At 39.3% G+C, this 12,540-nt stretch overlaps 1 protein-coding gene across 1 annotated transcript in view; it reads right to left on the reverse strand.

Moving 5' to 3' along the window:
* The window catches only part of Kcnh5 (potassium voltage-gated channel subfamily H member 5), a 273,990-nt gene that overhangs the window by 249,484 nt on the left and 11,966 nt on the right, over positions 1–12,540 (reverse strand). The window contains exon 2 of the mRNA XM_021201919.1: positions 1,547–1,670. Coding sequence (XP_021057578.1) covers positions 1,547–1,670 — 124 coding nt within the window. The remainder of the gene's footprint in view (positions 1–1,546; positions 1,671–12,540) is intronic.

A 12,540-nucleotide genomic window follows, 5' to 3' on the forward strand; every position in this document is an offset into this window, starting at 1 on the left:
CACACACACACACACACACACACACACACACACACACAGATACCAACCATTCAAGAAGAAGAGATGGGGAAGCGTCTGTGTTCTGTTGGGCTCATTATAGTGCCCGTCCCACAAGATAAGGCTGACCAGAAAGCTTTCCCTATTCCTAACCTGAACTCTCCTGAAAACATATGGAAACAATGTCACACAAAACAAATCTGCCACCTCTCAGAGCACTGAACACACCCTTAGTGGTCTATGGGGGTCTATGGGAGAGGGGTGTTTTTTGGTTTGTTTTTGTTTTTAGCAAAGATCAAATGTTGAAAAGATATCAGTGCTACACCACCAAAGGTGTGGTCCATCCCAGGCTGCAGTTTCATTATCTTCATTCGTTCTTCTACTTTATTCTTTGGAGTGTAGACAAAATGTAGGGACAACCTCAACAGTGAAAAAATGAGGGTGTCTGGTGGAGGAGGGGGGGAGGAAGTGTGAACAGATTGTTTCTCAAGCCTTGATAAACATTGAAATCAACTAAGCTTCTGGCTTAACTTGCCAACTGCTGGCCCTACATACCCATTTCGGCTAACTATGGTTATATCTGTTTAAGAGCTTTAGAATCTGTTTTGCAAAGGTTTTTCTGTGTGTAGTGTCGGATATAGACTTCAGGAAGATGATCATTCATACACACACACACACACACACACACACACACACACACATTGCATCTCAGTATAAGTGGATAGGGAACAGAAACTTCTCTAGACAAGTCCCTTAACACAGCACCCCCTATGTTTTCTTAGAACTTGAACCAGAAAGAAAAGACCAGATTCTTTTAAGTTCCAAAATAATTTGACTCCAACACTTAAGTGAGAAATTTAAAGAAAAACTGAAGTGGTAGCAGGAAGTGGGGGTGGGGTCCCATCTGTCCTTACTGAAATATGATAGAAAACTTTTAGATTTTAAATAAGTTCCTTAGACATAGGTTTCTTTGTTTTCTGATCCCCCTTTATCATAATTCTCCATAAACTTGTAGATGCGGCCTACTTTTAAAGTTGTCATAACTAATACAATATCAAATTCTGTTTCACATAAAACAACGCAAACAGCTAGATTGACTCTATCAACACTATAAAGGCATGTGATTGGCTCAGTGTAATAGATAGGCTTCATTTTTGTGCCTTTACATTCTTGTGAACTATGCTCCACTTGGCTGGGTCAGGTTTTCTATTCTGTTAGGGGCTATTTTAGTTGCTTCAGAGATATCCATGTCATCAGTGGCTCCCTAATACTGACTACGCCTCTGATCACTCAGGATCTGTGCAACCTGTTGGCAACCAAAAAATTTTAATGAGTGAATTAATTCACACATAAGCAAAAGTTCTCTTTTGGGAAAGTTAGCATCAGCTCCTAAAATTTATATTTGCTGTTCTCAATTAAATCTTCTTCATTTTTTACTTCTTCTACCTAATTTTATCCTGTCTTGAGTATAAGCAAACACAAACCTCTCACCACTCACAGAATTTTGTTCATATTTGGAAAAGATCTCAGAGTTGTTGGATCCCCTTACCTGCAAGTGCTGCTTTTCTGCATGACGTCAGCTCGATGATATCCAGAGAGTTTACAAAAACCGTCATTACTATAAACTACAGGCCAGTCCACAATTTGGGCATTTCCCAGTAAGAAACTTGATTCTAAAGAAGAAAGAGAGAATTACTCAGCTTTATTGAACAACCTTTGTCTTTCAAATGATCAAAATGGGAAATTTTATAAGATGAGTAGATGAAATGGCTGTATGCTATAAGACAAATAATATAACATGTGTCATAATCCACTAAGCATGGTGACCAATGACATCTGCAATAACCCCCAAGCTTTATATCACAAACAAAAATTCCCTCTGAACCCAATGCAAGGCGCCTCTTTGCAGTCAAGTGTCTAATGGAATGGTGTGCTTAGTGACCAGTGCTGTGATGACCAAACATGTTATCATTTATTAGATAGGCCAGAGTCTCTTTTTCACAAATTAAGAATATTGATGTTGTAACAGAGACAAGTTGAGTATGTTCCTCCAAAAATGCTATTAATACAAATATGATTCGATGGGACAAATTCTTTGTTCGTGATATCACTTGATCTTGAAAAATCTAATCTGAAAAAGCATTAAAGAGTCCTTTTTGGAAATAAAATCATTCAAAATCTATTAAATATCAAAAAATATCACTTCTCCATGAGACATAGAACCTAGCAAATATATGTAGTTTATATTACTGCTCTATTTTACACAGGAAAAATAGGTTTGTTTTAGGCATAAAATTAGTTCAAAAATATATTTGGATATTAACTAAGGTTGAAAAAACAACAGTTTGCCAGGTGTGGTGGCACACGCCTTTAATCCCAGCACTTGGGAGGCAGAGGCAGGAGGATTTCTGAGTTCGAGGCCAGCCTGGTCTACTGACTGAGTTCCAGGACAGCCAGGACTAACCTTGTCTTGAAAAAAAAGAAAAAAAGAAAAAACAACAGTTTTAGGCTGCAACTTTAACAATGTTAATGGTCTCATGATAATAAAGTGAAAATGAATTCAAATAATAATAACATATATGAAAATTATTTTAAATAAACATCTTTAAAAGAACTTTAAAAGTAAAACAAATAGTCTACTTTTAAAATATAGTATAAAATAATCTCCTTCGGGCTCCTCTTCAGGTAGAATCTAAAAATAGAAATTAAATTGTAAGCAGCAAGTTTGAAATCCTGACTCAGAATCAGTTCTCCCAAAAACAACAATGCAATTCAACTGAGTGATAGATGCTGTGTGAAAGGTGAACCTCTGAGTCAGGTATCAGAGTGGAATAAAAGTTAAACAAGCATACTCTGTGTTCTTCTTATCAAGTTTACATATTAAGAACATACGTAAAGCAATAATCAAAATGATCTAGAGAATAGACACTAAATTAAGCCCAGGGTGGTGATTGGGAAATGCCTTATGGGAGCAATTATGACCAAAAATGGGTAGAAACTGAAGACAAATCCTTTACAAAACAGGTGCTTTTTTAACCATCCATCCTGAGAAGACCCCCGGTACGGAAAGTTGATCGGGTGTTGGAGCCAAGTCACATAAAACTAGGGGACAAAGGTCACAGACCTCATAACAAAGTGAAAGTCATAAATAAAGTAGTGAAGAAGAAAAACACAAGAGGGGATTTAGCAGTCCTGACGAAGACAAAAGTTTACCATATAAAACCTATAGCAATCAACATAAAAGAAAGTATTGATAAATTGGGCACATCAAGATGTAAATCAACCCCTCATCCAAGAACACTGTTGAGAGAAAAAAAAAACTAACAGTCTGGGAGAAAATATTCACAATATGGATACCTGAAGTCAACCCAGGATGTATAGAGAATTCACTATACACTGGGGATATAATTTGAATGGATGTCTCAAGGTGTGCCACAGCCAATAGCATCTTGTCCCACTCACAAGACATGAAGACAGTACAAACTACAGCACAGTGACAGCCCAGCACTCATCCACCAGAGTAGCTGCAAAGGCTAAGACTAGCATCACTGGTAAGAAAATGGGACCACTGGACCCAGATATAAATATAAGATGTCATAAAAATATAAAATATTATGAGCCATTTTGAGCATAATTTCTTGTAAAGTTAAATATACATCTGTAACCCGAAAAGTCCATCTTACTTGTTCACTCAAGTGAAATGAAAACTCACATAAACAAAAGAAAAAAAAAACATTAAAAGGGGAAAGAAAATCATTCACATCAGATTCACTTATGTACCCAAACCCTGGAAACAATGCCAATAAAGAGAATGGATTTTAAATGGTGTCAAATTCATACAACCACTTCAATCTATCATGGAACAAGTGCCTGATATGTGCCATAGTGTAGGTTAACTTAAAAATCATGGTGGAAGAAAAAAAAAAGTTGATCCATATGAAATGTAAATACAGACAAAGCTATGGTGGCAATGGCGGTGGTGACAGGGGTCACACAGCAGTTTCCTTTACATTGCTGTTGTTTCGGAGCTTAAGGTGATGTCTATGCTAAATACCCATGACAATAATTTCTGAAAGGAGAATAATAACTTTTGGGGGACTGCCACATCTGGCTTCAGTGGGAGAAGATGTGTCTAATCCTGGGGAGACTTGATGCACCAGGGTGTGGGGATACAGGGAGAATGCTCTCTCCAAGCCAAAGGAGAGGGGGAGGGAGGAACTCTGCGAGGGGGAACTAGGAAGGGGCAACATTTGGCATGTAAATAAATAAATAATAAAAATTAATAACAACAACAACAACAGCAACTTTCTGGGAGATGTAACTGCTCTGTATTGTGAGGTGCCTGTGTGTGCATTTGTCTAAACTCTTCCTACTGTACATTAAAGAACACTTAACTGCACATATGGTTAGAAAACACAAAAGGATAATGGATACTCCTCTCCCTTTGGTGCATGTTTTTTTCAAAACACTGGCATTTGAGTTAAGTCTTCATTATGAGAATAGTTAACAGTATCCCTCAGAGGACGCAGCTAGCATGATGAGGAAGATTAGCTGCTTCCTGCAAAGATGAGTCAGAAAGCATAAATTCCTCTTTAAGCGCGTGGTGTCTTCATTTATACATGGCATCGATTATAATAGTCAGAAGTGATTTTCCTTTCTCTCTTAGCCCAGGTTAGGGTGCCCTCTCAAATCTAGCTAATCACGCACGGTGACTGAAAGCCACAGTAGGCCCTGTGGCTGCAATTCTTCCTGATTCTCAGTCTCATATTCAAACCAACACCAACTCATCTACTTGAAATCCCATGTCTCTTCATGCAACTCGGGCAGCCCAGATGCTTACATCATCAGATCTCAAATCCAACCCCAGACTTATAAGCACCCCTCCTTCTAATATAAGCATATTGACCCTTCTTCCTAAAGTGCACACTGTTAGGTTTAGGTCAGTTCCTTTATCAGTTCTAAAGTATTCTCACTGGCAATGCTAAACTAACTCTTTATTCTTTCTTTTCCTGCACCCCTTTGCCTATCAGACACTTCAGGAGAACCTCTACTTTGCTTCCTCTATAGCTCAGTCAGTGAAGAGCACACACATCCCCCCAGTCGCGTGCATCTTCTACTTGCACACAATATACAAGAGGCTGAACAGAATGTATTACATGTGTATAATGGGATAATATGCATTCTTAAGAAACAGGGAGCCCTGTCATTGGCAACAATGTGGGTGAGCTTTGGGGGCATCACATTAAGTAAAATAAGCCAAAGGCCTTTGCATTTACATATTATATAGGTTCCGTTTTCATATCAAGTACAAAACTGAAACGCACAAAACAGAGAGGAAAAAAAAAATGGTGGTAAGTTACCAGGGACCAAACAGGTAGGGTAACTGGACAGATGTAGCCAAAGGACACAAAACTAGTTAGCAATTGCTAAGTTAGAGAGAACTACAGTTTCCACGGCAACTATAGTTACAGCAATATATTGTATATTTGAAAGTCACCAAGGAAGTAGATTTTATGCTCAATAACAAAAAGACAAGTGATGTAGTACATGTGTTAAGTAGCTCAATTTAGCTTCTCTACAACGCACTCATATACTAAAATATATTGTTTACCATAAATATATACAGAATGCATATTTTAACTGCCAATTTAAAAACTTTTTAAATTTGCTATATAACATTTTATTTATTGATTGAAAGAATTCCCAATGTCCTGGGAACAAGGATCCCATGTGCTTTAAAAAAGAAAAAGCAAGGTTGAAACTGTCCTGCTTGCTCAGCTGGGTTTTTTTTTTTTTCTCTCCCAGAAACTGCTTAGAAAGCAGCTTTTTGTAAACAGGCTAAGAAATGCACATGAAGTGTGTGTACACGTAAAGACACAGCCCCAACATTTTGTTAACAACACTTACTCCTTGATATGTACTATTTTATCATCTGCTTCAATTTTGAAGTGTGCTAAACTTGACTGAATCAGTAGGAAACCTGTCTTAAGCAGCCCTCCCAAGGCTTTGCAGACCTCCCTACACCCTCAAGAGTCCTGTTTCCAAACACCTGTTAGGCTTTGAATCGTAGCTCTGCTTCTTCCATTTTGGCTCTGCCATCTTTCTGCTGCTGCTCAACCACTTTCCCCTGCTCTTCAAAGGGACCATCTTGAAGTCTACAGCTCAGCAAGGCAGCCATCACTACCCACCAGGGGTTGATGTGCTTCGCACACTTACCAGTATCTCTGTGTGATGACAAAACAATCAACAAAAGCAGACACCCCCCCTCCCCCAAATCTGATGCTGCATCCCTTATAGCTAACCCAGGAAGCATCCTTATTCCCATCTTCCTGATTCACCAGCCACAAGTTCTAACTCCTGGCTGAGGTATGTGCATAGTCAAACTCTTTCTGGGGGTTAACCATTTCTCTCTCTCTCTCTCTCTCTCTCTCTCTCTCTCTCTCTCTCGCTCGCTCGCTCTCCCTGCAGGGAGGGCCTACTCCTCTTAGTGGTTTGGAGGCAGAGTTGTTTATGGATAAGAAAATGGAAGTTCCAACCAAAATTGGGTAATGGATGTTTTGTATTGTTTCAAATCCATTTTTAAAATATCCACTGAGTTATATCAATATCACTGAATATGGAGAATTAGCTATTTCCCAGGTACACATTAGTGTTTGCTTGCACAACCAATCAGAACAAATAACTCAGAGAGAATTTTAAAGGCTGTCATAAACTTTTAAAATAGTCTGGGAGATGTGTCTTCTGTTTGTCTTTGCGCTTCAAACTTGAGACTAGCTGTTTAGACTATGAGATTAAAGTAATTAGACTATGCCATTTCCTGCCCCTCCTGCTGGGTCTTAATGATATGACTCTGGCCTTATGGAGGACAACTGTAAGAGCTCTTACTCTCATTTCTGAATATTTTATTAAAAAACATAATTGAACAAATTTTCCACATTGCTCATATAAGAATCCATCATCTGGTAAACGTTCACAGCAATCAAAGTCCTACTGGTCATCCATTGCCACGTCCAGATTGATTCTCAACATCACTGAGAGAGTAATACAAAAAACCTGGGGATTTCAATTAAAGTATCAGTTTCACATATACAAATTAGCAATAGTTATAAGCACCCCTCTGGGTAATTATGGAGACTAAGAATGAGTAATATAAGCAAATCTTCATAAACTATTAGAGCAAAAAAAAATCTTCATACAATATTATAGCATACTATTTGCAAGATTTTTTTTTCCAACTGTGCTGTGAGTGCAGAGACAGCAAGGAGTGTGTTTAGGGGATTGTGTGTGAGCACCCATGTGTTCAAACACAGAACAACAAAAACAAAAACAAAAACCACTTCTTCACGTTGGACCTACAAACTGAATCCTGCACATTTATCTCAGGAAGAGGTAAATTACAAGTAAATAGCATGTGAGAAATAAACACAGCTAAGTTAGAAGTTGCTGAGCCCATTTTATAAATTTGCATATGTATTAGGCAAAACACTGTGTGTATACACAATGTTCATACTACTGTCTCCCTGAAGTCATACATTTCATGTTTTAACAAATGAGAATGTGATATTATTAATAAATATTAAGAACAAGAGCAATTCTAATTAAAATTACTTCCCAGAAATGTTTAATTTCTTTCAGCTGTAAAGTGGGTGAAGGAAAGTTGATTATAAAGGTCTTGCTCACAGTAAAGGAGACAAGTTAGAATCTAAAAGGTGGGATTATCCTAGACTGTCTTCAGCATGATATGGCTAAGGAAATTTCCCATAATTCTAAGTGACCATCATTGGCAGCAGTGGCAGCAGCAGCAGCAGCAGCCAGTCGTGACATGGAGTCTAGCTCTAGTGTATCCTCACTTTCATAGCATGCAAAGCCATGGGTTCCAGAATAGTGAACGTTCCTTGGTATCCAGCTCTTTGAGATGACACACATGTCACTTCCAGAAGGCTCAAATACCCAAATATGGTTCTTGTGTGGTGCCTAAGAGTCAGGCATGATTGCCCACCAGGAGGCTGGGATTTGAGAAGCTACAATTCTGTACATCAGCAGGTGTTTAGATAGAATTCTACAAAGGTTGGGAGCTTGAAAGCATAACCTGGCTTCATCTATGATAGAAGTGGAACAAAACAATTAACTTGCCCTCAAGCTTAGAAACTTAAAATCCAAATATTTGATTCAAAATGGTTTCTGAGGGCCACTAGAAATGTGAAAAACTTCGGAGAGAAAGAAGAGAAAAAAATGTTCAGAGGCTAAGAAAGGAGAAGGTTGGTTAAAGAGCACAGGAAATGGGCGCAGGCACTGTAGTCTCTGGTGCTTTGTTGCAAGATGAGTTAATAGCACTGTTCTTTTTAAATGTAGTAAAAGAGAAGAATTCTGATGTTGTTATCCCAAAGAGAAGACACGTATTTGATGTAATTGACAGTCGTTAGACTGATTTGATCATCCTACAATGCATACATGCATCAAGACATCATGTTGGCCACATGAATTCATGTGCATAACTTATCAGTGAAAAGCAAGTATGAAGAACTGTAAGTGCCTGTAGAGATGATGACCACAGTTTCTCAGCCTTGAGTCCACGCTGAGCCGAGGAGTTTCAAGTTAGGAGCATAAGAGGTGTTCATTCTGGAGCTGGTGCCTGGAGTTTCTGGTTCGGCTAGGCAGGAGAGGAACCTCCAAACATTAGTATTTGTTTTTTAAATCTTTTCAAGTGGTTCTGATGTGCATCCAGGATGGAGCCTTGCTCCTCTAGCATAGTAACTCCTGAATGCTGGTAATGGCAGTAAAATCTTGATACACGTGTCAAACATAGAATTGCTAGATTCTAATGTAGATGCACTAAACTGATTCCCTCGGGGCAGAAAAAAAATTAAAACAGCTCAGGAGATAAGTCTCCCTCTCAACAAAGTCTGGGACGCTTTGACCTGAGCCTTTATCTCTCACAAGACCACACCAGAATCACCTGGTAAAGGCAACAGAGCACCTGGGAACCACCCTAGACCTTCTGCGTCGGGACCTGTGGTTTGAAAAGAGCCTAGGATAATTCCTATGAGTACTTTTGTGTCTGTCTTGCATACCTTCTCCTACCTTTTCTACAGATGGAAAAGCAGGTCAGTAGAGTTATAGGACTCGACTGGTGAACACAGGCAAAGGGAGTCTAGAACCAGGAAAGGACAGAAGCTGGCATCACTGGTTGTGACTCTGTTCTATCCCTGTTTATCAATTGCATTGAGCTCTCTCTTTGTTTGGCTTCGTTTTAGCATAAAGAAGCATTTCTTCACAGAATGACTTCTTCAGGAGATAGAAAGATAATAATTGCACTTGGGTTCACACTCCTACACATTAATCCCATCTATAAAGGAGATCAGAAATCCATGCTAACATAAAGCTCTGAAATTGGAGAGGTCATAAGCTATCAGGGAGATGCCATAAAGTCAGCTTGGGCAAATTCTTTCCTTTCTACAGAGGTTCAGGTGAGGGAAGTTATTACTTTCCTCTGGGCTGCTCCAACAAGATTGACTTTCTACCACGTTACTGTTTTGATTTTGGTTTAGTTTGGTTTTATGAAAACTATACCCTTTTAAATGAAGAAATTCCAGGAAACTAACAATGGAAACAGGACAGAGAAGTACATGGAGAGAAGTAGATGGAAGGGAACAAACTTGGAGACATAGAAGATGAACGAGCCCAGATATCTAAGGTATGGCGTAAAGACAGGAGTACTGATGTTGTACAGCAGGCTGAGATTGCTGGGACACAGTTTAGCTCTTATCATAACGAACAAAAGCTATCATTATGGGAAGCAATGAGTAGGCTAGTTTTCTTGACTTCCCTGATGCTCAAGTATATCTCGGTAAGTACATTATATTTTAGCTGGGGAAATGACTTCATGGATAAAGTACATGCCAAACAAATGTGAGAATCTGAATTCAGAACCCAAAATCACATAAAGTCAGATGCTGTAGCAGACATCTGTAATCCCAGTGGTGTTTTAGTGATTTAGTAGAAGACAAGAGAATTTGCAGAGGCTCATGGGCCAGCTAGTCTGCTGTACTAAACAGCAAATGTGAAATTCTGTGTCAAAACCAAGTGGTAGGTGATGAATGATGCTGATATTGTCATTTTACATACACACACTACACATTTGTACATATACACACATGAACACACAATACACATATACACTTACACACATGTACACCCACAATTTTTAAATGTTGAACATCTTAAATATACACAGTATTTTTAAAGAGATACAGTAGAAAATAATGATGATAAAATGCCTTTCAGCGGTTAAATTACTATTCTTTCTCTCTCTTAGCTTTTTAATGCAAATTATCTTTGAGAGAAGTATTTCAGAGTATTAGCAAGAATTGTAAAATATTTTAAGAAGTGATCAGACAACCAAATGAAGTCTGGAATATTGAGAGGGAAAGAAGGCATGGAGCAGAGGTGAGAAAGAGCTTTATGAGAAGAAAATACTTTCACTATTGTGCAATTTTCCAAGGTCTACAGCAGCCAGTGAGGAAGGCCAACAAGGTATGTCTCTGAATATATTCATTCACTCCTAGCTGGAGGGGCATGCCTCCTAGGAAACTGTGCAGTTACCCTCAAATGAGATTTGGGGGGTAGGGAGGCAGTTTAGTCAGTAAAGGACTTGCAGTACAAGAATAACTACCTGAGTTAGAGCCCACATTAAAAAGGCAGGTGCAGGGGTGCACACTTGGAATCCCAGTTCAGAGCAAGAACCACGGGTGAGAGTGGGAATAAACGTGGGTAGGGAGGTGGGACAGAGAGGACAGAAGGCTGTAGGTGGAAAGGTGAAGGGTGAAACGTCCAGTTTCCCCATCTCAAAGAAAACTTCCCTACTTCCCTCTATACACCGACACGGAGCAGAATGCTTAGCTGTCATCCTCCATACCTGCTGCCGAGAGACAGCATCACTCAGCCTGAATTGTTCTACCACTGACATACATTGGAAGCACCCCATCTTCTGCATCCCCACTGTTACTCTCCCGGGCCAAATCACCATCCTTTCTTGCTTGGGCCATTGCAGTGATCATGTATCTGCCCATTTGCAACCTTCAGACCAGCACCCTAGTGCTCAGATATGTCCAGGGCTCTTCACAGAGCTTCCAACTGCTCTTTCTCCTCATGTTGCTCACGGTCTTCCGACTACAGCTTCATACGTGTACTCATGCATTCCCGTTTTCTCTCCTGGCGGGTGTTTGCATGTGTTCTCTTTGCCTACAGTTAGGCATCTTCCCAGTTACCCCATATCACTTTAATCACACTTCCTTAGTCAGGCCTCCCCAAATTGCCTTCCAATTAAAACTGGTCCCTGTTACTTGGGACCTCAGCATTCTCTCCTTTTCCTTCAAAACGCCAGCCACCATTTCTCCTTAGATGCTCTGTGTGTGTTTGCTGCACAGCTCCCCCCTGCCCCTGCACTTCCAGTCCCTGAGATCCATGAGGCCAAGGGACACATTAGCACGTTCATCACAATATAGCCCATCAATCTTTGCTGGGAGAATCAAATAAGTCTTTCTACGCCTATTAAGACAGTCACAAAGTGATTACAATGACAAGGTAATGTTCAGATTTTATCCAGAAAGTACGTGAGGACTCAGCTAGGCCTATTTCTTGAAAAAATCTGTATTATCAATAATTAATAATTATAATAGGCAAACTTAATCAGACTTCCCACTCTTTGAATAGCATCTGAAAACTTGTGAACCTGAGTCAGGGAGCCAATGTTACTTTTCTGAGCTTGTCTTCTGGGTGAGTGATATTTATAGACATATTTAAGTTTCATGTGGCAGTAACAGAAAAGTCCCTGAAGCGTACATAGCACATTTTATTTGGGTTAAACAAAATCTTGATACATATGGCTTATAAAAGGCGTACATAATGTATGTGTAATGTCCCCATGTCCCCATCAACAGTGTTGATTTCTGGTACATGCATTTTTTATTTATACAAAAGGCTAGTCTCTTTCATGTCCTTACAAAATACACCTTTCCCTACAGTTCTATAACAATACAGCCAGTGTATAGACACATGTACTTTGTATGTAATTATTATCTAATAATACTGGCAACATTAAGCAGACCATCACTGTGGGAGTTTGAAATATGCAAAAAAAATCTGTTAATTTATTCAAACGTGTTCAGCTGTCATCAAAGATAAAAATATGCCTCCACGTTTCATCTCCTTCAAGATCAAAGGTGCATTTTCAAGTTTCTGTGTTTCTTTGATGGCATTAACTTCATCATTCTCTACCTAGCCAATGTGGATCAGAACGCAGGAGCTATTTCAACATCTAGTCCTGAAATTTCACTGCTGGAAAGAATAGAACTGTTACAGAGAATATTTTTTACACACACACACACACACACACACACACACACACACACACACACAAAAGTTCAGCAGTTAAATTGGTACTTGTGCATGTTATATGTCTGTGTGTGCAGGTGTGTACCACATGCATGCATGCTGAAACCAGAGATCAATGTCACGTGCCTCTCTCTCTCTCTCTCTCTCTCT

This window comes from Mus pahari, chromosome 7 (assembly GCF_900095145.1).
Source record: "Mus pahari chromosome 7, PAHARI_EIJ_v1.1, whole genome shotgun sequence".
NCBI classification, from domain to species: Eukaryota; Metazoa; Chordata; class Mammalia; order Rodentia; family Muridae; genus Mus; species Mus pahari.